Source organism: Stegostoma tigrinum, chromosome 32 (assembly GCF_030684315.1).
Source record: "Stegostoma tigrinum isolate sSteTig4 chromosome 32, sSteTig4.hap1, whole genome shotgun sequence".
Taxonomy (NCBI): domain Eukaryota; kingdom Metazoa; phylum Chordata; class Chondrichthyes; order Orectolobiformes; family Stegostomatidae; genus Stegostoma; species Stegostoma tigrinum.
In genome coordinates, this window is record NC_081385.1 from 8696550 (window position 1) to 8724133 (window position 27584).

The 27584-nt window shown below is 38.8% G+C and overlaps 1 protein-coding gene across 11 annotated transcripts in view; it reads left to right on the forward strand.

The window, feature by feature from the left end:
* LOC125466890 (centrosomal protein of 164 kDa-like) overlaps positions 1-27584 on the forward strand; it is a 283480-nt gene that overhangs the window by 154548 nt on the left and 101348 nt on the right. For 8 of the 11 annotated variants that reach the window (XM_059639128.1, XM_059639131.1, XM_059639132.1 and 5 more), the window contains exons 6-10: positions 1105-1272; positions 5610-5723; positions 9030-9107; positions 21274-21384; positions 22958-23431. In XM_059639128.1, the coding sequence (XP_059495111.1) occupies positions 1105-1272; positions 5610-5723; positions 9030-9107; positions 21274-21384; positions 22958-23431 (945 nt within the window). The remainder of the gene's footprint in view (positions 1-1104; positions 1273-5609; positions 5724-9029; positions 9108-21273; positions 21385-22957; positions 23432-27584) is intronic. The other 3 variants (XM_059639138.1, XM_059639139.1, XM_059639133.1) reach the window with 2 other exon arrangements.

Genomic DNA, 27584 nt, shown 5'->3' on the forward strand with positions numbered 1-27584 from the left:
CTTATGCTTGCGATAATCAGCATATATTCATATTTGGGGCCAAGCTGTGCAGGATGAAAGAATTTGTTCAGGATTTGTACCTTTTCAATTAAATAAACCTTGCTGCATTCCCCACAGTGAGTCTCAATCAGTCAGAATCCATTTGCAACCAATTATCACTGTATTTCCCATGCAGTTAAATTTTTGCTGCCTTTGAGATTTGATATTCTTGCATTTGTCCTGATGAGTGGAAGATGAGAACTTTTAATCACGTATCTTTTTCAGCAATACTCAAGTTCTGCTATCAAGTGACTGTTTAATTTTACATATGTTAAGAATGTAGGCAGGAACATGAAACACTAACTGAATTATCATTGGGTTGCTTTAGAAAAGTATCCAGGAGATCAGACACACTCCTTAAGCAGCTCTAGGCCCAAAACATCAGCTTTTGTGCTCCTAAGATGCTGCTTGGCCTGCTATGTTCATCCAGCTCCACACTTTGTTATCTCTAAATTCCTCAAGCAGTCTGAGACAGGATGTTCTGGAGGTTTTTTACTCAGTCCCAGGCTGAAACCCACTTCCGGAATTGTATGTCAATGATGGAAGTACCATGTAAACGCACCTTTAAAGCCCTGCAAGCTCTGCTGTGATTTCCCATGTGTGTGAATAGACGTATAACATTCTGTCCTTCTACTCCCTTTGAATAATGGATACTGGGAAGGGTTTCATAGAATTGAGCCTACACACTTGGGATTACATTCGAGCTGAAGTTAGAACCTTCAAGCAAAGGTGGGAGAAATTTAAAGGAATACAGAATAGAGGGAAAGTGAGTTGTTACAGACCTAACACAAAAATCCTCCTTTGAAGTTTCTGGTATTGACTCGATTGGCCAAATGACCTCCGTCTGTGTCATATAGATTCTGAGAAGTAAGTGGAGGATGCCATTTCTTTAATTAACATGCTTACTTTTGCGTGTGCGCATGTGTGTGTGTATATGTATGCGCGTGCATGCATGTGCGCACACACCACAAAATAAACTGTGTTTTATAAACCACAACAAGTCCATGTTGTGCTTTCAAAATTGTAGCAAGTTTGTGACCCATTTACTATTTCTATCTTTCTCAGATACTGGGTTTACAACCAAGTCTTGTCCAGGCACCTCAAGGAGGCCTTGCTCCCCTACGTGGCCTTGGAGAGTTCCCAGCAAGTACACTCTATGGTTCACTAAGCAATATATCTGGAACTACGGGGGGACGGATGAAGAGTACACTGGCAAGCTCTGCCACTTTCAGGGTAAGAAAACTTTAATCAGTATGGAAGACTGATTTTGTTTCACCACTGGAATTGTAATCTGAAATTAACTGTATATGTACCAATAGTAAAGAAAGAATGTAATGTAATAGAGGGTCAGTTTTTGTCCAATGTGTGCAGGAGGGCTTCCTGACACAGTATGTAGAGAGGCCAATAAAGGGCGAAGCCACATTAGATTTGGTACTGGGTAATGAGCCTGGCCAGGTGTTAGATTTGGAAGGAGGTGAGCACTTTGGTGATAGCGATCACAATTCTGTTATGTTTACTTCAGTGATGGAAGGGGATATGTATATACCACTGGGCAAGAGTTATAGCTGGGGGAAAGGCAATTACGATGAGATTAGGCAAGATTTAGGGAGCATAAGATGGGGAAGGAAACTGCAGGGGATGGGCACATTAGAAATGTGGAGCTTATTCAAGGAAAAGCTCCTGTGTGTCCTAGATAAGAATATACCTGTCAGGCAGGGAGGAAGCTGTAGAGCGCGGGAGCCGTGGTTTACGAAGGAGGTGGAATCTCTGGTCAAGAGGAAGAAGAAGGCTTATGTTAGGATGAGATGTGAAGGCTCAGTTAGGGCGCTTGAGGGCTACGAGGTAGCCAGGAAAGGCCTAAAGAGAGAGCTCAGAAGAGCCAGGAGGAAACATGAGAAGTTGTTGGTGGATAGGATCAGGCTTTCTATAGGTATTTAAGGAATAAAAGAATGACGAAAGTAAGATTAGGCCCAATCAAGGATAGTAGTGGTAAGTTGTGTGTGGAGTCAGAGGAGACAGGGAAGCACTAAATGACTATTTTTCAACAGTATTCACTCTAGAAAATGACAATGTTGTCGAGGAGAATACTGAAATACAGGCTACTAGACGAGGTGGGATTGAGGTTCACAGGAAGAGGTATTAGAAATCCTACAGAGGGTGAAGATAGATAAGTCCCCTGGGCCGGATGGGATTTATCCTCAGATCCTCTGGGAAGCCAGGGAGGAGATTGCCAAGCCTTTGGCATTGATCTTTAACTCGTCATTGTCTACAGGGATAGTGCCAGATGACTGGAGGATAGCAAATGTGGTTCCCCTGTTCAAGATGGGGAGTAGAGACAACCCTGGTAATTATAGACCAGTGAGCCTTACCTCAGGTGTTGGAAAAGGTTATAAGGGATAGGATTTATAATCGTCTAGAAAAGAATAAATTGATTAGGGATAGTCAGCACGGTTTTGTGAAGGGAAGGTCGTGCCTCACAAACCTTATTGAGTTCTTTGAGAAGGTGACCAAACAGGTAGATGAGTGTAAACCGGTTGATGTGGTGTATATGGATTTCAGCAAGGTGCTCGATAAGGCTCCCCACAGTAGGCTATTGTACAAAATGCAGAGGAATGGAATTGTGGGAGATATAGCAGTTTGGATCGGAAATTGGCTTGCTGAAAGAAGACAGAGGGTGGTAGTTGATGGGAAATGTTTATCCTGGAGACCAGTTACTAGTGGTGTACCGCGAGGGTTGGTGTTGGGTCCACTGCTGTTTGTCATGTTTATAAATGACCTGGATGAGGGCGTAGAAGGATGGGTTAGTAAATTTGCAGATGACACTAAGGTCGGTGGAGTTGTGGATAGTGACGAAGGATGCTGTGGGTTGCAGAGAGACATAGATAAGCTACAGAGCTGGGCTGAGAGGTGGCAAATGGAGTCTAATGCAGACAAGTGTGAGGTGATGCACTTTGGTAGGAGTAACTGGAAGGCAAAGTACAGGGCTAATGGTAAGATTCTTAGTAGTGTAGATGAGCAGAGAGATCTCAGTGTTCATGTACACAGATCCTTGAAAGTTGCCACCCAGGTTGACAGGGCTGTTAAGAAGGCATACAGTGTTTTAGCTTTTATCAATAGAGGGATTGAGTTCCGGAACCAAGAGGTTATGGTGAAGTTGTACAAAACTCTGGTGCGGCCGCACTTGGAGTATTGTGTAATTCTGGTCACCGCATTATAAGAAGGATGTGGAAGCTTTGGAAAGGGTGCAGAGGTGATTTACTAGGATGTTGCCTGGTATGGAGGGAAGGCCTTATGAGGAAAGGCTGAGGGACTTGAGGCTGTTTTCATTAGAGAGAAGAAGGTTGAGAGGTGACTTAATTGAAACATATAAAATAATCAGAGGGTTAGATAGGGAGAGCCTTTTTCCTAGGATGGTGACGGCGAGCACGAGGAGGCATAGCTTTAAATTGAGGGGTGAAAGGTATAGGACAGATGTCAGAGGTAATTGCTTTACTCAGAGAGTAAGGGAATGGAACGCTTTGCCTGCAACGGTAGTAGATTCGCCAACTTTAGGTACATTTAAGTCGTCATTGGATAAGCATATGGACGTAAATGGAATAGTGTAGGTTAGATGGGCTTGAGATCGGTATGACAGGTCGGCACAACATCGAGGGCCGAAGGGCCTGTAATGTTCTATGTTCTCTGTTCTATGTAACAGATGACTGATCAAACATTAAGTGGACTGACTAGTGACCAGTAAAGAACAAATTAGAAGTGTCTGTAACAATAAGTTGAAAACATTTAAATGCACTATCCCGCTCTGTTTTAGCCTGATAACTAATGGAAAAAAAGCTATAAAATCAGGACTGTCTCTCAAAACCAAGTGATTGCATTGAACTATTACCTTATGTTCTTTAATGTTCTATCTATCTCTGCTTCATATTAAGTTATTTTTACCTTCTTCCATTAATTTTCTTACCTTGTCTCATTGTGTGGCATTGTCTACTGGGGATGCAATTCACAAGTACTATACGTGCTCAGAAGTACCTTACTCCCTGGCTTATTCGGCATGCATGAGCTGAAGAGTGAGCATCAGCAGATATTTACCCACAGGTGGTATCGCAGCTGAGTCCAATCTTATTTTCAGCACATATGCATTTTCCAGCAGGGAGCACAGGATATTGAAAGTGGAATCCTTGCTGATTTGTCCTTATCCACCTCGGAGGCTTTTTATAGCAAGCCCCTATACTGTTGTTCAAGTGAGATTTGCTATCTCAGCACTGAGCAAAAACTAAACTTGCGTACTCTTCATGGTCCAGGTATTGAACTTCTTCATCAACATTGTCCCTCTCTTAAAGAAGCGTGTATATTTTTATTTGAATTATGTGTATTAATGCTTGAATGCTAAAATTTCTATATACAAATTACTAACACAAATTATGAGGTACTTGAAATTGTAAGAATAGAAAGAACTCTGAAAAAGTGACATCCAGAAAAGAAAAGGTTAGTATTTCGAACATCTGATCACAGCTGAAAAGCTACAACCATCTCTTCCATTGGGCAAAGTAGAGGGCAACAGAAAGAGATGTTGACTTACGTGGAAGTGGACAGTGGATGTCTTAGAGTTGTAACAGATGAGTTGGAGTGGATATGTGAGAATGGATGCAAGATGGACAAACATGACACAATTGACAGCATTTCTCTTGGCAGGAATAGCTTCAACCAATGTTAATGATTACTTCATAGAAACCCTTGCAGTGCTTTGCTGAAACTGGTGTGTAATCAAACTGAATGAAAAGACTTAATAGAAGAACTACACTAATTCATAGTATCCCTTGTCAATTTAGATTTTCTTAATGGGCTACCTGCAGGTTGATAAGAGCAATTGTTGGAGACCACAATGTTGTGTTATTAACAACTCATGAGGAATTGGAAATGCATTTGAAGTTAAATGGGGCAAATAACATATTTCATATGAATGGAATGTATAAAGAGGGCATGGTACAAAAGTTTCAAATATTGTCCATTGCAGTAGTGAAATATGAATGACCCAATATCACAGGATGTTTACAATGCAGGAGGAGGTCATTTGGCCTGTCATTGTCTTAAAATGACTGTTTGAAGTAACAAGATGACTTAGTGCCATTCTCCTGCCCTTTTTGCATAAATCTGAATGTTATTTTCGTTTAAACAATCACCTAATGCCCTTTTGAATACCTTGAATGAACCAGCTTCCTCCAAATGAAGAAGTTCTAAATGGCTCAATATAAGATATGTTGGATGACTTAGAGAGATTTGTAGTCTCCAATTTGCTGCCGATCATTTTTTTGTTGTTATTTCATGAAATATTCAGCTCTAAAACTGCTGCTAATGTGTGGAATTATTTCACACTTCTGTGTTTTTCACTCAACTGAATTCTCATATATGTTGAAATGTTACAACTTCAGCACAAGGAAACACTGGGTCTATGTTATCATTTGATGTGAAATAGCGTACTTTCATTGTAGTAATAGCTTATTTTCATCAAGATGTTCTCATATTACTCCATAATAATAACCCTGTCCTGTCTTTGGGTGTGCGGGGTATTAAAGATCCCTAAAACAGGTGGCCTTACAACAAGTCTTCTGGGAGTAAAGCCTGAAGAGAAGATCTCCATGAACCTAGCAGACTTTAGTGAAGATGATGATGACATGAGTGGAGAGAAGGTAAGTACAGAAGTCTAATGGCCCATTGACTAAGCTAGTAGCCCAACAGTTTTTTGCGTTCTCACAATAACAAACTGTCTTATCCACAATACATAATGACACAATTGTAATATTCCTGGACTATTAACCCAGAAACCAGGCTGATGCTTCTTGGGACTTGTGTTCACTATGGCAACTGGTGAAATTTAAATTCAGTCATTCCTGGTAAAAGTTTACAATTGGAAGCTAGTTTAAGGCTTGGTCATTGTAAAACTATCACTGATTGTAAATTCCCTTCTGGTTCAGTAACATCCATTGAGGGAAAGGAATCTGACATTCTTACCTTGTTTCGCCTATAGCAGTGTGGTTGACAGAATAAAATATTTATGGTGCATGTATCAATTCATGATTAATGTCTTTTCAGGATACAATGTCTGGTTTTGATAATTAAATCTGAATGTAAGATAAGTGGTAAAATTACTGAGAAACTTAAACACTCCCAAGATGATTGCCATTCAAGGCAAAATCGATATTTATTTAAAGAGGACAGAGGTGGACGTGTAAGCAGTAAGCAAACTAACCCCTCCCTGAGGCTTGACATATCTATCTTCATACAGGGTTTAGGTTATTCACATAGATCATAGATCAAAGAAAGTTTGATGTATACCTTAGACGCCAGAGCAAGGAGCATAGAAGCCTTTAAGAACCAGTGACATTCTTGAGTTGGAACCACAAAACAGAATTTGTATATGGGATTCACTCCTGGAAAGAAAAATTCAATATGAACGTGGAATGAGCAATGTCAGATCTTCCTAGTAAAACAAATTGAAGACATTGATAGTGGAATCCTTACAGAGAGAGAATGGCCTCTGGAAGCCTAAATGCTAAAGTAAGTAACTGAGGAGAGCCAAAGTCTTTTTGAGTATTATGTCCAGTTGTCCAGTTCTGTTACTGATCTGATTTAGGAAGGTCGAGCTGTTTCAGGAAGCATATTATTCAGTTACAGATGTTTCAGAAGAGATTTATCAGGATGTTGCTGGTATTGGAAAGTTTGAGTTATACACAGAGGCTGGATAGGCTGGGACTATTTTTCACTGAAGCATAGGAGCTGAGGGGTGACTATACAGAGGGTTATAAAACCGTGAGGCGTATAGATAAAATGAATAGCAGGTGTCTTTTCCCTAGCGTGAGGGGTTTCAAGACAAGGAGGCATATTTTTAAGATGAAAGGAGAAAGATTTTAAAGAAATGAGCAATTTTGTTTCTTTTTTGGAAAGTTGTTCATATGTGGAATGGACCTCCAGAGGACGTGGTGGATGTGGATACAGTTACAATATTTAAAAGTTATTTAGATGAAAATATGAATAAGAAATATGTGGAGGGATATTGGCCAAGCACGGACAGTTTAGCTGGCTGGCATGGACTAGTTGGACTGAAGGATCTGCTTCTGTGCTGTATGATTGTGTGACTCTAAAATGAATTCTGAAGATCTGTTACATGTCATGGTTTGGTCTCAGAAGAAGTGAAAGAACCCTCAAGATCCTGAAAATTGTGGGGGAATTGAAATTAAAGACCGAAGAGGAGGTGATCTGTTAAGATTTTCAGGTTTGAAGAATGTTGGTTTACAAAATATGGTGCTGAACTAGCAGAATATTGTTTTTTTAAATCCTTGTCAAGAGTCAAAGGTTTTTGCATAAAACGTGATATCTTATGGTGGAGTTCATTCATTAAATCACCAAGAGCTTGGACTTCTTTGTTAAAAAGTTGATGGATTGAGATTGTAACAAATTAAATTGAATGAATCAAGTAATTTGAGAGCTTGGACAAGAAAAATGCTGGGCTAGTAACAAGAATGATGTTTAAAAATCCATCTATTACACAGGGTTCTTCAGGGAAGGGAACCTGCCACCTCTATCTATCCAAGCTACATTGCAAATAACTCTGTTCCGCACTGTGTGGCTGATTCTTGAGGGTCTATGTCAGGACTTCACAGAAGAGGGGTATGGTGGGGAGGTCGGGATTCATGTTTGGGTTTAAGAACTCAGTGGCAGCAATGATTGCCTGTGGTGCTGCACCTTCTCACAACTGTCATCGGTCTCTGATGCCTGCTATCAATTATCTTCCTAAACACACCACCCAGGTATCACAGAGAGGATGCAAGAATTTTCAAGTTTTGACATAGAAGCACAGGGGGATAAATTTTGGAAAACACTGCTCTAATAAGTGGCACAACCAGATGTAAAAGTATTATTCGTGAGGAGGACCACTGTCATTCAAGGCAATTAGATGAATAGGTGGTGTACCCATTATTCCTTGTAACAAGGGAAAGCAGAAATAGGATAATGGGTTGGATGATCAGCAATTTTCATAATGAACAGTGGATCAGACTCTCAGAGCGTCAAATGGCCTGCTGCTGCTTCTAAGTTACTTGGATATTACTCAGTTTTTTTTAAGGGCAGATTTAGTGGTCATATAAAAGTTAGCATTCAAATCAGGCCTTTGTCCCATGTGGATCCAAGCGAAGCTCCCAGGAAGTGGTAAGAATGTGATAAACACAGTATATAAGCACAATACCTTCAAAAGCTTGCGTTTGATTTTTTTTGGTGTTTTTCTTTATTTGTTAACTTACTATCAGCATTTCTATTGTTGAATGTGAATTAAACATTTCTATATGTTTTCTTTGGTATAGATAACTGTTCAATCTGTCAATATTTGTAGCATTGCTGAGGAATGAGTGAATCATTGTAAGGAATATCCCATCTGAAAAAAAAATTAAAAGCCACTGTCCTATTCTCAATCTTCTTCAGAAATGATAATGAAAAGAAATAGCATTCTTAAGAAACTTAGAGTTAGGTTCTGTGAACTCACATATCATTGCTCTTACATGATTTTGTCATTGAACTATGTAACAACAATGAGCTTTGATCACACAGCTCTTATGAAAATGGAATTGTTGCATAATGTTTCTGAATATTAATACCATATACATTATTTATCCAGTATTGGGTTGATATGCCTTAGTATGGCATTTTGTAGACAAAAATAGTTTATTTCCTGCTGATTTCATGAAAAAATGTTTGACTGATGCTGCTTAGCTCTTGCCTTTGTTAATGCACTAGCTTCACCTAATATGCAATGTAATGGTATATTTCATTCAATGAAGGCATTAGAGTTCAATAGGAACTCTGATGAACGTAATAGAAATCACTGCTTGAACAATGTGCAAGTATGGGATTTCTGGGATCTTAAAAGGTAGGGTTAGGTGGTTAGAATGTGATTTTTGAAGAGTTCAAAATTAATATAGAATACAAATCATCTGTTTTCACAGAGTGCCCCTGATACTGCTCAGCTCATGAAAAACCTGCATATAGATGTGGGGACCCTAGGTGATGGTTTTGAATATGAGGTATGTTTGTCTTTGTGTTTTTTTCTAAACTATTCTATTATATTAAGAAACAAATACAATCCAACCAGGTTGCCGTGAATCTAAATTTTTGTCTTTCAGTAAAATTGTATTATTAATTCTAAAAATAATAGCTTTTCCAAATTCACAGTCTAAGAAACCCATGTAATATCAAAGAGCTCAGGATGATTTCAGTTCGGCATGAAATCCGAGCATTTAATTTATTCACCTCATTATTATTGTTATTGGCAAATAATATATTCATAAGGTGATCCTTATTTTACCTTGATTGCACTTGCTTTCTCAACCCTCGCTTTTTTCTGATCCCATTCTCAACTAGTTTCCTTGTTTAATAAATACATTATTAATCTGTGGTAAAAATGTGTCACAAGTGGTGAATTTGAAAAGACTGCATACAACTTGAACTGTAAATGTGAAACCAATGACTGGCAATGTTACAAGGCAATAATTTACTTCAGCAGTTCTGATGACATCCTAAACCACAGGAGTACAACTTGACTGCTTTATAAAAATCAGAAAAACAGTAAGACTGAGCTGCTGCTTTCAACCTGTGGGAAGACATTTTGTCATTTCATGATAATACATACTGACAATCTTGTTAATGTAAAGTTGTTTGTTTGGACTAAAAAAAAACTTAGAACAATCAAAGTTGAATTAAGCACTGTTACACTTCTGTGAGGATGTTGTACAAAAATGTATCCTGTTGAAGTAAATGCTCTGATTTAAAAGTAGGCTCCATCTTTTCTAAAATCTGTTAATTTTTTAAAATTAATTGTATGTTAGCTGTGCTGAGCTCACTGGAGATGTGGTATCCTGTACATTGAAAGGTAATAATGGAGACAGTAATGACATAGAAACTGAGCACAAGCTTGACTTAGTAATATTGTGTTCCCAGATTTTTATTTGATCCCCAGGAAACGATTCCTGGAAAATGCGCTGATTATAATTATTATAGCTACATATTAATTATAGCAGATTATTGCCTATTGAACCATTCTTATTGAAAAACTATTGAAAAGTTACATCCTCAAATTCAGGCTTTAACATGGGGTAAATATTTCATATGTGTTAAGGTAAAAATTCTTCAGTAGCAGTTAGTAAAGGAAGGATTTGATTAACCAACTTTTCACCAGACACTCCTTTAGCCTTGCTATACTCAGTGTCTTGAACATGATGCAAATTGTGAAATTCACTAGGTGCAAAAATACAACCTTAAATTAAATTTTACTGCATTAAACACATAGATGGCAACAGTGACTTTGAAAATAAATTCTCACCCAATCTCAACATCAAAAGGCGTCGTTTTGGACTGAGTGTCTCCAGTGGAGGGCAGTAAAGTGCAGCTGAAATAGCTGACCATATCCTGCATAAATGTAATATAAACAGTTTTAAAAATGTAACATCTGTTGTTTGTGCTCTCCTTTAAACAAAGTCCATTTAGAATCAATTTACCTATGCTATGACATGTGAAGTAGTCGAGTTAATGATTGTTCGAACTTAAATCACAAGTTTTTTTTTCACCTGTAACAATTGTCATGCTGTCCATCACCCGTGGCAGTTTTGTCTATGTGCACCAACTCCATATGTCATTGACTTACAATAGCCACCTGACTATTGCTTATGACCATTTGACTGGATCATCACTGTAGATATCAAATTATATTTAAGTAGACCCAATGACACTATTTCAAAGAAGAGCAGGGTGTTTTGGCAATATTTGCACCTCAAACAACATCACAGAAAATAAATATCTGATTATTATCCCAGTGCAGTTTATGGGAGTACTGCCATGTACTACACACATGTTCGAACAGAGGATCAATCTTCACCTTCGCCAATGATCTTCAGTATATTCTATACTGCCCTTAGAATGATGCTGTCCTTCTAATTTCAATGGGACTCCCTTTGAGAGTCAACCAAATGTTGTGATGCACCTCTTGTACAGGTGAGACCTGAACCCGGACCATCCACAATCATAATGCAATAACACACCAAGACTAATATAGTCATCACATGTAGACTGTCTACATTTGTTGTGTCAAGTTAGGTTGCAGAGTCACAGCACCCATAAAGTGATTTGTTACTGTTTTAGATGTCAATGCTCCTAACTGAGCATAATATATTTGACAAAGAATCTATTCAGTTACGTTGCTCAGATAAATAGTGAATGCATTTATAGCTCCAGTTAAACATATAGTAAAGTGAAGAAGGCTGGAAAGACTTTCGAATCGGGGGTATCAGTTCCTAGTGGATCTTTTATTGCATTACTTAAATGAATACTTCAAGCCTTTCAGAGGATTTTATGACAATAGAAAGTACTCTAATACTGGAAATTTCTCAATTTACCCCATTTACAGAAAACAAGTAAATTAGATCTGCAGAAATCTGTCCACCAGAAACAAACTGTAGTGTACACTATAGACATCTATAATTTTAGAAATGGTACATTGCTTCATTTTCTATACAAAACCTAATGGTCATTTCTGAGATGGAAAGAATGTTAAATTTGACACACTGAAGGACTGGGAACAGATGTAGGTCACCAAAGACACATGTGATGACTGTATCAGACTTGGTAAGTTATTGCATTATGATTGTGGATAAAAACTTTATGGTGAGTGAACGATGGGAGACCGCTAGTAGAGTATTGGAGTAGCCAAACCTGGGAATTATCTAAAAAGGCAGAAGGGAGGTTACAGCAAGAAGTGGGGAAAGGTAAGATCAGTGGTGATTTTATATAGTTGGAGGTAGATGGTCATTGGTGCATAGGATATGTGATAAAAAGAATGATATAGCATCTTATATGTAATCAGAATGTTCTACACTTTTTAACAATAAATTATGTAAAGTAAGAGCACAGGGGCTAAAAGGACTGTCGAGAGAGGCATTGCAAGGCCAACAGCAGGGGCATAGCACCGTGGGTCTGAGGAGGGGCAGAGAGGGAGAGTTGCTCCGAGACTAGTTGGAGAATTGACAGGGCAATGGAGTTAAAGGGAGCAGTGAGGAAAGTAAGAAAGCTACTGCAAGAGCAGCAGGGGTTCTCCAAAGTGAATCAATGAATGATGTTGCAGGAAACCAGGTAAGTGGTTGGCCGTACTTTGCTGTTTCCTTCAGGAGTTGACAGATTAAAATTTTACGTCAGGCTACCATTATGATGTGAATTTATTAATTGTGGTAAGGTTAACAGCAGCAGTTAAGTTTATTAGCTGTGATACCTTGAAATGTTTTGGGGAGGTGAAGCATAAGCCGTACCTGTCTGGAAAATACCATGTTTTACGAAACAAAATTGGATTGTGATATCGCAGGAAAGCCAGGAGTTGACATTGCTTGTGAATGTTGCTGCTGAGAGACGTAAGGCAGAATTCTCCCAATCTTAACCATCATGGGTAATGCAGAAAAAATTGTGAAAATACGGCAAAAATGGAAAATCCTGAATCTCAACATTGAGAAAAGGAAACTTGATTTTCCCTTTCAGGTTTAAATGGCAAGTTCTGAATATCGCAAATGAGTGGCAACTATCTGATTGCTATTTATCTCATTGGGAGCTAAACTCAAGTAATATCTACCCAACTCCTAGTTCTCTCCTTCACCGAGAAACTAGATGGTGCCAATTGTTGCCTTAAAAGAGTAGTTACATGGTGGCATTAGCCTGGGCCTTCAGATAACTCCATTTCCATCACAATTTCATTGCCTACTCCATGGACGTTGATCTCCTCCACCCTTTGTCATGCAAATTAACATCTTCACACCACCAGCCTGACCACTGCATCAGCTTGACCACATCATAGGCTGCTTTCAGACCAACTTACGTGCACCTTGACCCCTTCAGGGCTTCACTTTGAATGTTGAGCACAGTATTGACTTGTGTGCTTCAGCCATGTCGCATTGTGCGCAGGGACATAGTTGCATATCATGCATCTACAGAGGATGCATCTTATGGGTCTTAGTTTATTTTCCTAGCATTTACTCACTTTGACACTGAGTCTTGTATTAGTTTTCACTGCATAGACTCTTCAGTGCTAACTTACAGGCAGCCAGCCTCTGTGAGTTGCAGTTCTTTTTAACACAGCATGAGATGTAGGCAGCTTGTCACAGTTCAGAGCACTGAACAGTCAAGGGGGTGGATATGTTGCTATGTGGCACTACACTACATCAATGTCACACCTACAGCATGTACCAGCAGTTTATATTGCAAGCACACTGTATATGCTTCAAGCAAATGACCACATCTGAAAGTCAAAGTGGACCAGTTCTTAGCAGAGTCAAGGGGAACGACACTTAGTTAGGGGATACTGCTGCACACAGTCAGACAGTAGGCCTCTTTATGATGAAGTTTCGTGCCAGGTCTGCTCCAGACAGGATGTGCTGCATAATCGTGAACATCGTTCACAAGTGAAGCCAACAGAGGGGGTGATGTCCTGGATGCAGAGGAAATAGGGGATTGCCAGCAATCTTCTGAGGTTGTCAATGAGAATTCACTTTAAAAGAAGGGAAGATCCAAGGAAATGTGGTAGAGCTAAGTGCCATTGAATGTGAGAAGCCAGGCAGAAGCTAATTAAATGAAATCAAAATACTGCAGATGCTGGGAATCTGAAACAGAAAGAGAAGATGCTGGAAAAATTCAGCTGGCCTGGCAGCATCGGTGTAAAGAGAGCTAAAGAACACAGTGACGATTGTAGGTTTGGTTGTCCAATGGAGGTCTCTGCATATGAGAGGTCATACTCCTCTCTGGCCATCATTTGCTTCTCATTTGGAATGAGCAGCCTTACATCAGCCAACTCACCAGAAGTCTTCATCCTCTCAGGCCAGTTGTGTGGCATTTTTTTTTCTGGAATGAGACTGAAGGAGCATTGTGTTTGATGGAAGTGGTTGGGTGAGCCCTTAGTGATGATGCAAGGACAGGACAGATGATCAGGTGCCTCCGCTGAGTAAATAAGTAGCACCAAGGGCAGAAGGTGATGGCAGTTAAGGTGGACGAGGTAGGTGACAGCCAGGGATATGATGCATATCCGTGTTGGAGTCTATGAGCCTTGATGAGAGGTGTCTGCATTGAGTGAATGGTGGCTTTGAGAATGAATGAGAGAGCGCACAGAGAAAATGGTGGCATGTACTGTTGTGGAACACATAAGATCATTGACATTCTTCCTTCTCCTCTGTGATGCGTGTTTTACCCACGAACTGTTCTGAACCAGGCCACTACCTTAGGTCAGGCTGCTTAGCATGGTGACAAGGCCTCGCTTCGCAGTCAGCAAGAGAAAGATGGTCCTCTTTTCTACCATCCTGTCTAGTAGCACCTCTGGGTCCATGTCAGTGAAGCAGGATACAAGCTTTTGTTTCTAGGCTGTGTCCTTGGGAATAAAAATGGTGTACCTGAGTTCAAGGCCAGTTCCAGGCTTGCAGACCTGAAGTGCTGCGAAACTATTTCAGTCCCAAATATAAACAACTGGCAGGCAAAAGGACTTGCTGGTGACAGGTAACACGTGAATTTTTTTTAAGGTTCTGGTACGTGTATTCCGTATTAATAGGTTTTATCAGTTTTAGTGAGGTTTATTGGTATTAATAAAAGCTTATTACCAGTAGCAAGGAGAAGAATAACTGAGCTGCTGCAGTTTAGTGCAGATGCTGTGCTATGTGGAAATTATGTAACCATTTATGCAAGAAGCCTCATCAGTGCCAGTAGCTCCAGGTTTCAGAACTTCAGTAGCAACTAGTTCACTGCTGTGTGACCATATGCTGGGAGCTTTGGGGTACTACATTTATAGGTGTGATCACTCTGCAGCTTAAGAGAGGTGAAGAAATTGTTGACCACCCGATAGTTCAGCAGGAGCATGCAGTTAATGCAGGAGTTCCCTGCACACATCTCACTCTTCATCCAGTATTCAGAATACTGATGGGCAGCATAGTGGCTCAGAGTTAGCACTGTTGCTTCATGGCTCCTGGAACCCAGGTTCAATTTCAGCCTCAGGTGCCTGCCTGTCTGCATGCAGTTTGCACGTTTTCCCCTTGTTGGTGTAAGTTTTCTGTGGGTGCTCTGGTTTCCTCCCACAGTCCAAAGATGTGCAGGTTAGGTGGATTGGCCAAAGAAAATTGCGCATAGTGCCCAGGGATAAGCAGACTATTTGGATTTGCCATGGGAAATGTAGGGTTACAGGGATAGGGTAGGATGCTGTACAGAGGGTTGGTGTGGGCTTGATGGGCTGTATGGCCTGTTTACACATTGTAGTGATATAATGAATATGGTACATCAAGGGAGTGCAACCACAGTTATGTGCGTGGCACCACAGGTGGCCCAACTATATTGGGGTGAGCGTACAGAAAACCTGGAAGAGAAATAGTGACATTTGATTTGATAGTTAAGGGAATAGACAGGCATTCTAATTAAATCCCAGCGTAGTGTGTTGCCTGGTGTTAGAATCAAGGATGTCCCTGAAGAGCTGTAAAACACAGAGGGTAGGTTGAAAAGCTCGTAGTCATTGTCTATCTTGGTACAAATGACAGGCAGACAGAGGGATGTGGGTCTGCAGTCAGATTGAGAGAGCAAAGGAGGAAGTTAACATGCAACATCTTGGAAGTAGCATTCTCTGGATTACCCCCTTTAACATATGAATGTATAAATATAAAATAAATAGACCTCAGTTGTATAGCTTAAAGAAGGCCACCACCAAAAATGTAGCATTCCCTCAATACTGCACTGAAATGACAGGCTTAGTTGATTTACTCAACCAACCCAGTGTGAAAATATATATGTTCATTTGTATTGTGGGTTTCTTACTGCGGTAGGAGTTAGGGATAATTTAGCCATACAGCTTTTCTTGGTATAACAGGTATAGAACGACTCATCTAAGTTGTTATATATGAACTGATTGTCCAACTAGCCTCACCTAAGGAGGATGGCTAAGAAGGACGTGGGTAACAGGGAGGAATAGGGAGAATTGGGAGCAGCCTGTTATCTCAGTGGAACTGTATTTTCTTAAAAACTGGTAGCTTGATGCCTTGCACATTTTAAATTGCCTTGCAAAAAATCATTTACATTTGAGAGACCATTAACATGCCTAAACATGTAAATTACCATGGAAATTAACATTTTAATATTCAAAGAGATTTCCATTATAAATCTGAAACAGAATTCTGTGATTGAGCCTATCATCCTGTACCAGTAAGAATCTCTTTTTACTTAAATTGTTTTCCTGTAGAAATAGACAGTTGTTTGGAAATGAAAAATAAAGCAATACTCATTTGGTTATGGAGAGAATGTAGCATTTAGCTAGATTCCAATGTTCAGTCCAATGGCAATATTAATAAGAACAAAAACTAAGTTATTTTGACTGTAATTTAAATCCAAAATGCATTTTTTTAACATGCACTATGAAGTTTATCAGAATTGATTTTTTTTATTTCCTTCCACTGATGGTGGCTGTCATGGCAATATCTATGTCCAATTGTGCTCAGTGCTGAATATCGAATAATACACAAATCAAAAGACTGACGATTGTAACTGAATTATTTCAGATTCATCATACAATTAATTAACAATTGAATACCAAATATTACTTTTAGCCGTGATCACATTGCACTGAGCTATTTGGAATAATCTTGCAAAGCATAAAACTTTGATCTGCTCATGGCTGTCAGCCACCTGAATTCTGAGATAATATGTACAACAGCAAAATTAGTATGAGCAATTTACACTGGCGTAATTTTTCTCAGTCGAGCCTCCTTTTTCTCCTTGCCCTACGCATCCTAAAGACATTCGTTCATGTTGCAATGTTGTTCCATACTATAAAGTAGTCCTCTAATAACTTACCCAAGTGGTTATTCAAGTTTAGTTCTGGGCAGTGAATGCAAGCTGGCTATTCAATTATTGATTTGAATATCACTTCTAAATTACATGCCATCTTTGCTGATGCTTTCTAGCATGGCATTGTAGATGTTGCGATAAAGACATCCCTAAATATACATGCTTTAACCTATAATGCAATGTTACTTTGTTCAAAGAAAGAACAACAACTTGCATTTATGTAGAACCTTCTACTATAGAAAAAAAACAAGAGATAACATGCTCTGGAATTGGAGGTTGGTGCTTATTATGGAGGTGGTATAAAATCAAAGGTTCAACTTTTGGGTCGAGCAGGACGCCATGGGTGTAAACAGTCTAGTCTAGTTTGATATAGTGGCCAAAGTGGGGAATCAAGTTGGTGACAAAGGAACAGAGTTTGTGGCAAGTACTGAAGGCATTATACTTATGTTCTGAATCTTTCATTGATGAAAATTGAGGCTTATCCTGGACTGGATGTTGGACAAGTAGGTAAATGATATAGAACCACTGAAGGGAATGGGAAAAGTCTTGGTGAAGTGAAGATAGGTGTGATCATTGCACATGTAGATGCTAGTGTTTTGGCTTCGGAACATGTAGGGGCTAATAATAGATTCTTGATGGATTCCTGTGGTAATGGTGCAGGAATGGGAAGAGAAACTGTTGGAGGACATTCTATGTATACGATTGGATAGGTGGCATGCATGCAATTTGAAGCTGCCAGTATGTTCTCTTTAAATGTATTGAATTTTTAGTTCTCGCATACTTAATATGTGGAAGGTCACATAAAGTCAGAAAGTTCTCCAGCTGAGCTGGGTGAAGAATGATACAAAAACAGAAATGATTTTCTTTGCATTTAATTTTGAAGTACAGATTATTAATTCAGAATGGAAACTTGTGAAGTTATTAATTGCATTTTCAATTTCCAGTGGTTTCTGGACAATCTGAGACTTGTATATAGATGTTTTTAATGCTGCCTTACTCACAGGGTTAAAGATTATATCTCTCGTATACTCTCCAGCTGTGGTATAGATGAAGTACCACCCCTGCTGACAGAATGAATCGGGTAACAGTAATTAGATTTTTCCCTTTGGGATTCACAAAAGCAACACCAAATTAATTCCTCGTTGCTTGAGCTGTTTAATAATTATCTGAGGTGTGTGAGTGTGAAAAGAAAAGGAACGACTGCAGCATTTTCTTCACCATTGGTGTTTTAAATGTATTTAGGCCCTGGTTTAGATCCTTACATGCCTAGGTTTAGCCATTATATAGTATTCTTTCAAATATTTTGGATTTCGTGTTTTCAGTCAAAAAAAACGTGGGCGTGCCAGAAAGCGAAGATACAACTATCCAGTCAAGATCTTTCATTTTATTACAGCAGATTTGTAGAATGGCACTGGACGATTTGTGTTTGTGTACCTTGGGGAAAGGAATTTCTTCGGTTTGCATGCATGAAATTCTTAACCAGTATTAAACACATTGCAGTAGAGGATACTACCAAGATTGAGACACACTTGTGTTTAAAACATATTTCATTTTCTGCCTGCCCTTCCTCTGTATAAAGGACACAGTTGAACAAAGAAGAAATGAACAGAATAGATTTATCAGAAGCAACTTTTGAGTTTATACTGATAGCTATTATACAGAGCCACACAGAATTTACAGGACAGCAACAGGGCATTTGGCCTAACTGGTCCTTGCTAGAGTTTGTGCTGCACATAAATCCCCCTCAACCAGTCTTCATCTGATCCTGTCAGCTTAACCTTCTATTCCTCTTGTTATGACACAGTGACGAACAACTGATCCAAATCAGCCTTCCTACCCCTGTATTTTCAATTCTATCATTAAAATCTTTAAAGATCCTCAAAATTGATCCCAATGGTTCCTAATCAGACTTTTAACTAACCAATCCCAGAGTCTGCAAATACTCGATTCCAGACACCAGTTTGTATCTTAAACAAAACACTTAGCAATTTATTAACAATGTAGTAACTTTAGCAGAGTAAAATTAAATAAAGTAACCTAATTAATCTGTGCTATAAATTGAAAACCTCTTGTTTTCAACTCTATTCACACAAAAGACAAACAAACACAGTTATGGGATAAATAAAAGAAAATAACAAAACTGACCAGATTACTTAAGTATTTTTCACCATGCATTATTCGACTGGCATATATGATGGTTCCTTGGTTTATTTGGAGATGTACATCAGGATCACCTTTTAAGTTCACCCAGATAAAGACAACAATACTTATAATGACTTTTTTTTCTGTGAGTTTCTAAGAGTTGATGTTGGGAGGTTCGTCAGAGAACTGTTAAATCTTCGTGCTATAACACCAACATTCATATTCCTTTTTCCCACAAAAGGACAGTGCAAACCCAATTCAGACTCTGACCAATCCTGGATACACTAACCATCTCCTCCACAAGGTCCCACTTACTATTCACCATCTGCCACATGCTTAAACATAAGGTCTTTTTCAGACTTGCCGGAGCCATTTCCCAGGCACTGACCTTGTTCGTGTCCAATTTCTGCTCTTATAATGCTCTATAAACATAATGTTCTTCTGCAGTGACAAAGTGTGTGCAGAACCTTGACAAGGAACCAACCTGCAATTGACTTCCAGGCCTCGCCTCATGAATAAACCAAAACTTGTTTGGTCTCTTTTCCTTATAACATAAAGTCACTTTACCTCACAGTTCCTAGCTCCGAAACAAAATTAATAAGAGAATAAAGTAAAAATAATGAAAAATGGGCAAAGGTTCCAATGCTTTCTCCTTCACGTATTTATTTAACTTATCCATAAATGCATCTCTGCCATTTGCTTAAATTTTACCCAGTTTTGGATTCTAACCACTTCCTTGGTAAAGAAGTATATTTGTGTCTATTTAAATAGCTACTTGATCTCCTGTGCTATTGTACAGAAGGGCTTACAAGATTAAGTCATGAGGACAATGGTTTTGTAAAACTGGGTTCATCAGAGCATCTGACAGTGGGCCTGCTTGTGAAACAGCAAGCTATTTACTCTAGTTATTGATGATAGTGGACCCTCTGTGTATTTCGAGCATTTTTTAATGTACGTTTTTGTGAACTTACTTGGCAAAAAAAAACAGAGAAGGACTGCCAACTTTCTGGAGAAAGTAGTAAGATCCTATTGTACAATACTTTTTACATCAAATGTATTCCTTTGTCTCAGGAAATCTGAAGAAAAAGTATAAAAACAAGATAGTCACCCTAAGACAGTAGTATCTATGACTGTGGATTCATTATTACAAGAATTAATCAAAAGCAAATATCATCTGCACATTAGTTCATAGATTTGGCACTTACTAAGAGATCGCATACAGCGATAATTTCCATTAACTATTTTGACAGCAAAAGACAAAACTCGGACTGAGCCTGAATAAGTAAACTATAACTAGATGTACGCCTTAAAAATATCTCTTGTTATAAAATAGACGGCAAGTTAATGGAAACTCCTGCCTTGGCTTTAAATATTACAGATCAGAAGACTAATGTTTCAAGTTTAATAAAAACAAAATCACTGATAATCAGTGTATTTCTTTCATTTTAGTTAACACAGCTTCTGTCTGCAGTTCACCCTGTAACAAGAAATTTTAAGATGAAACATCCCATGAGGATTGACTTCACCAGCTTCAAAATCTCTCCACCCCCAACCAGTCCATCTTCTGACTCACCTACCGCTCCACCCTTCCCACTGAGTAACCACAAACCCCCTACCTGTGTCCATCTATTTCCATCTCATCTACCCTGCCCATCCCCAGCCCCAGCCCCGCTGCCCTCCTGCTATTTATTTCTGGGCTGCCTTCCCCCTCCCCAGTCCTGACAAGAGGTTTTAACCCAAAGCGTTGACTTTCCTGATCCTCAGATGCTGTCTGACTGGCTGTACTTTTCCAGCTCCACATTTATTGACACTAGCTCCCAGCATTTGCAGTCCTTACTGTCTCCAAATCCCATGATACAGCTTGGGTTGTGTTCTTCATGTCGCTTGTATTCTCAGTAATTTGAAATGTAATTCGAGAATAAATTTAGTATTTTAAATAACAAAAGTACTTGTAATTTTTCTCTGAATTATAATTAACAATTTTCAGATATCCTCATGCAAAGTTCTGAAATTGCTAAGCACACTTGCCAATGTTGAGGTAAATGCTAGTTTTGGTTTATGTTTGTTTACATATAGTATGCAGCAGATGTGAAAATTGATAGAAGAAAGAGAGTACGTTTACTGTGTTAGTTAGGCATTTGTTTGCCATTGATTATGTTGTACATGTTTATCGTTCATTGATATCACCACTGGACATTAAATATTCAGGAAAGTGCAGAAATCGATGAGGATGCAGATCATGATCATGTTGATGAAGGGACTGAACCTGAACTTCAAAACCTCCCAGGGTCTGATGAAGAAGCAGGAAGTCAGAAAGAGGTGATTTTTGATTAGTCTTGTGATGCCACACAGCTAATGTCACTGAATATTTGTAGTCTTCCTAACTCCCTGCCCATTACCAATTAGCCCCTTTCCTTCTATTACTGGAACTTATGTTTTGGACCTTTTCCTGAATGTGTTGGTGGCTGTATGCATAGAATTGGTTAAACTAATTCCTAGAGTTATAAAATCAAAACTGAACAGCCACACCAAATTTGGGTGGCAGACCAACAGTTAGTACATGCTCAAAAACACAAATTGCTGGAAAAGCTGAGTAGGTTTGGCTGCAGCTGTGATGATAAATCAGAGTTAACGTTCCAGGTCCAGTGACCCTTCTTCAGAACTTACAAGAATTAATTCTGAAGAAGGGTCACTGGACCTGTAACATTAACTCTGATTTCTCTCCACAGATGCTGCCAGACCTGCTGAGCTTTTCTACAACTTCTGTTTTTGTTTCTGACTTAGAGCATCCACAGTTCTTTTGGTTTTTAGTTAGTGCATGCTATTATTTGTGCAATTTATGCAGGGTCTGTGCACCAGATAGTCAAAAGGCTAACTGTCTTCTGGGCTTCTGGGCCGAGTTCATTGCTTTAAAGAAAAAGAGCCAAAAGTTCTTGGCCAAGTCAGTTAAATTCAGCATATATTGTTTTCTTGAAATAGTGAAGAAAACAAATGATTTTTTTAGTTTAGGAATCTGGAGTGACTGAACTGAAATGCAGCCCATCTACATAAAAATACTTTGATACATAACATTCATAACATTCCACTTTTATTAAATCAGGCAACATAGTCCATCCTTGTAAAAATTACTTTCTCTCCTCCTTGGCTAATCTATCCATGTATGGGAGCTACTTACATGATCTGGGAACAGCAACTCAATTTTATACTGGCATGAAATTCTTCCCCACCTCCCCTGAAGTTAATTCTAGCTTATATTACTTCAATGCCTTTTAAAAAGCATCTCTGGTACCCAGTCTTTTAGAATTTATGCTTCACCTCTGAATTGTAAGCTCTGGTGTTCAATTCCATTCTCCACTTGTCACATTTTTCACACTGGTCTGCAGAAACCCAAAGACTGTTTACACACAACCCAAATTCCATATGAATTTTCTTTTTGTTTGATGTTGGCTGTGTTTATCTCAAGTGTATTGCGGCCAATAGAGCTCAACATGATATTATCTATTTTATTTTACAATGAATATGACCACACCACCTCCCCCTTTTGAAGCTGTTCCACACAGCACATCAGTCACACTTGGGATGAATTTGCCCATTTGTGCTGATGTACACCACAAGTTTAAGCAGTGATGCATGCTACATAACACTTGTCCCTACCGTGTAGTGATATCAATGGGTGTTTTAACAAAAAATCCAAGCAATACAGCTAAAGTTTGTCCAACATTCATATTTTGCTAACCCTTTAAACTTACTATGCTCAATAATCATAAGCATGTTTTAGTTTTAATGCAACTTAGGGAAAGTGGTTTTTAAAAAACAGTTTGGCATTGGTAGCTAAGTGGAACTTACTGACCTGTTCTTTTTGATGATTTTGCAATTGCAAATGCAAAAAAAGGTATCGTTTGAGCAAAGCCAGGAAAGGAGTCTACCTGGAAGTGTGCTTGACTCAGAAAGTCGTGATGTGCAACCCCCAACCCCAAACAAGTTAATCCCTGATAAAGAAGCTGATGATGACATTGACACTGTTGATGAGAAGTTAAGCATCCAAGATAAAAGTGGGAGTGACACAGAAAATGATATCATTCTAATGCAAGCTGAAGAACCAGGTGTCCAGGAATGTGCAATGGCAATTGACAGAGAAGAAAACAATGAAATTGGAGCTGGAGATAGTAGATGTGATTCTGTGGGTAACTCATCAAAACTGCCGCCAGTTGATGATGAAGACATAAAGTCTGAACATAAGACTGGAGGTGACCCCAAATTGAGCTGTGTCACCAAAGATGAGGAAATTAAGGCAGACAACGAACGGAAAGATGGAGACAAAAAGGACTCCATGATGCCTAAAAGTAATCATCATGAACCTCACAAGGTATGATGCATAACAAATGAAATATTCAACCCTGTTTACTTCCCTTTTTTTGGTGGACTTCTTTACTTTTGGAGAGTGCTAGTGATGTACAAGTTCCCCTGATTCCTTCCGTGTTTAAAACTTTATCCTAACTCCCCTTACCAAAATAATTTTTTCATAACTGCTAGAATAAAACCCAATTTTCAAATAAAATATTTACTTTGTTTTAAGTTTTCTTAGTAACTAACTTAACCCCATTTGGCGTGATACAAGATTTGATTGGCACTACACCTACTTGCTTAAAAATTCAGTCCCACTGCAGATGCATAGTGACATCAGCATGAACCATCTACAAGATGCGCTGCAGCAGCTTACCAAGAATCTTTCGCCAACACCTTCCGAACCCACAACCTCTACCATTCACAAAGGCATGAACAGCAGATGAATGGGAGCACCACCACCTATAAGGTCCCTTCTAAGCCACGTTCCATCCTGACTTAGAGCTAGACCACTGGTCCTGCACAGTTACAAAGTCGAATTCCTGGAACTCAATGTACCTGTACTGCATGGATTGAACTAATTCGAGAAGGCAGCTTGCCACAACCTTCTCAAAAGGTAATTAACGTCAGGCCCAGCCAGTGATGTCCACATCGTATGAAAGTTTTTTTTAAACAATGAGGATTCCTCTGTTTGGTTTTGGATAAGCAATGCATCAGCATTTCTTCGAAGACTTCAAGACTGCGGATTTCTCAAATTCCTATCCTGACAGTTGGCAGAAATTAACTACTTTCCAAGCTAACTCTGCTTACTGCAGCAAGGCTTTGAGGATCATGTATATCTCTTCCTCTAGGTTCCAGCTTGACAACTTTCCAACTCTCTTCTCCCTCTCAGAAATGACACCCCACTGCCACTTTTGTCTCCTGCTTACGATCTATTCAACTGTCTTAAAAGTATCCATTGACAAAGCCTCATGGACTTTTGAAACATACAGTTCTAAAGTTATGCAATCCTCTGAGAGAAAATCAGTTCTCTGTCCCTAATGTGCAGCCCCTAATTTTTAAAACAGTTCTCTCTAGTTCTGGATTGTCCCACAGAAGAAATTTCCTTTCTACTTCCACCTGTCACGGCCATTCACGTTCTTATAAGCTTTACTCAAGTCATTTTCACTGTTCCAAAGTCTAGTGGAAATTAATCCAGACAGTCTGACAATCCATTCATTCCAGTCATCAATTTAGTAAACCACCTCTGAACCATGTCCAATATATTTACATCCTTTCTTAAGTAGGAGACCGAAACGGTGCATAGTACTTGACATTTGGCCTCACCGACGGCCGGTGTAACTGGAGCATTTTGTTGTTATTTTTGACTTCAATTCCTTTTGTAAGAAAGGATAACATTCATTAGTCACCTTGATTATGTGCTTAACATGCATACTAACTTTATCCATTCTCTGTTTAAGTAATACTCTGCTTTTATTTTATTCTTCCCAGTAAAGTGAACAACTTCATATTTTCTCACATTACACCCGATGTTCCAGATTTTTGCACACTCGCTCAATCTCTCTATATTCGTCTGCAATTTCCTTTTTTTAAATTAGTTCATAAGATAAGAGCATCACTGGCTAAACCAGCATTTATTGCCCATCTCAGAGGACAGTTAAGAATCAACCACCTTTCTGTAGGTCTGGAGTCACATGTAGGCCAGACCAGATAAAGGTGGCAGTTTCCTTCCCTAAATTAGTGAACGAGATGGGTTTTCCTTACAACCAGCATGGTCATCGTTTAACTCTTAATTCCATTTTTTAAAAACCCAATTCAAATTCCGTCATATTCTACGATAGGATTCAAATCCAGGCCCCCAGAACATTTCCTGGGTCTCTGGATTAACAGCGCAACAATAATACTACTAGGTCAACACCTCACCTCATGTCTATTTCAAAATATATATTCCTATTTCTGAGGAAGGATCACTGGACTTGAAATATTAACTCTGCTGTCTCTCTGCAATGCTGCCAGACCCAGAGTTTCTTCAGCATTTTTGCTCTAATTTCAGATTGCCAGCATCCATAGTTCTTTGTTTTATATTAATCAAGGGTTATGGGGAAAATGCAGGAAAGTGAATGTGAGGTATTTCAGATCAGCCATGACCAAAATTGAGCGCCTAACAGTCTATTCTTTTTCCTACTTCATATGGTCTAATGGCCTTATTCCTACCTATCTTGGTGACGTTTCAAAAATTAGTTACCGTGCCATCACCACCTCAAAGTCGTTGATGTTGCTATAAAATACTGAGGCCCAACAACAGTGAGACACCACTCATCGCATGCTGCCAATCAGACAAAGATCAATTTATTACAACAGAGGAAATGCTGGAGAAACTTGGCAGGCCTGGCAGTATCTGTGGTGAAAGAAACAGACACATTTATGCATACATCCTGTTTTACGCCAGCTGGCCAATCTTTAATCTATGCTAATATTACCTCCTTCAACATGATTTTTTAAATTTCTGCATTAATCTATGAGGTGACACCTTATAAAATTCTTTTGGAAATCCAAATATAGTGTGTCTGCAGGCTGCCCTATGTCGATAGCATAGCTCCTCCAAATAACTTCATTAAATTGGTTTTACCAAAGGAAAATCCTGTTTAACCATGCTGAACTATCCACATTACCTTACAGTTTTCTAATTGAATAGCTATAATCTAATTAATGATTAAGTCTAGCATCTTCACCACAATAGATATCAAGCTAACTGGGCAAAGGTTCCTGTTTTCTGCCTCCCTCCATTCTTGAACAGAGGGGTTATATTTACTACTTTTCAGTTCAGTAAAACCTTTTCTGAATCTAGTAACTTTTGGAAAATTAATACAAATGTCTCTAATCCTCATTAACAACATCCTTTAACACTCTAAAATAAAATCCATCTGGACCTAAATACTTAGCAGCTCACATGCCATTGCGGCTTAGTGCCACTTCTGTCATGATTGTAATTTTGCAAAAGTTCTTTGCTCCCATCCACTTTCTGATTTAGAGCTTTTGCATCCTCTGTAATGAGCACAGAAGCAATATATTTGTACTTTTCATCTGCTGTTTCTATTCTATCAATTATTAACTGCCTACTCTCTTTCCACAGAGGACCTTAATCTAGCAGATCTGTCTGTATGCTCCTTTCCTTTATAAGTACCTGTAAAAACTCTTGCTATCCATTTTAGCATTCCTAGCTAGCTTCCTTTCATGTCTTCTAAACTTTTGTTCATGATAATCTTTTCGTCATTTTCTGCCATATATGTTCTGATCAATAAGTTGATCTGTCACTCGCCTTTGTGTGGCTGTATACTTTAGTTTGATGCTTTCTCTAACTAAGTTATTTAACCAGTGGGTCCTCCTTTGAGAATTTTCCTTTATGGTAGGAATGTACTTAGTCTGAATATTTTGAAATTCTCCCTTGAATGTCTGCCATTGATCCATTAAGATACAATCTCCTCACCTTGTACATCAGTTCACTTCAACTAGCATAGATTTCATGCCCACAAAGTTGCCCTTACTTAGGTTTAAATCCTAATCTTAGTCCCTTTTAAATTGCAATCATGTTGTGGTCACAACTACTTAGGGGTGCTTTAACTCTGAGGTAATCAATTAATTTTGTCACATAACACAATAATAAGTCTGATGTAAACTGTCCTCTAGTCAGTTCAAAAATATATTGCTGTAAGAAATGATCTCAAAAGCATTCTCTGGACTCTTAATCAAGGCTATTTCAGCCAATCTGATTTTAAGAAGTTTATTTGTAGAATAAATTCACCCATGATCTATTGCTGTCCCTTTCTCACAAGTATCCAATATTTCTTCTTGTATGCTTTATCTCCTGTTGTGTTCAGTGTTAAGTAACGTGGAGGGGACTCAATAGTTTCTTCTTTCACCTAATAATCTTCATCTCCACCCAAGCCAATTCTATATCCTGATCATCGAACAAGGTTATCTTTAACTAATGCCACCCTTGATTAATAGTCCTACCCCTCCACTTTTACCTAGCTTCCTGATTTTCTTGAATGCTGTGTACCACTCAAATTTAAGACCCAATCTTTGTCATCCTGCAGTCATGTTTCAGTTGTGGCTTCAGATTGTATGTGTTTGTTTCAAAATGTGTGATAAATTTGTTTAGTTTGTTTTGAATT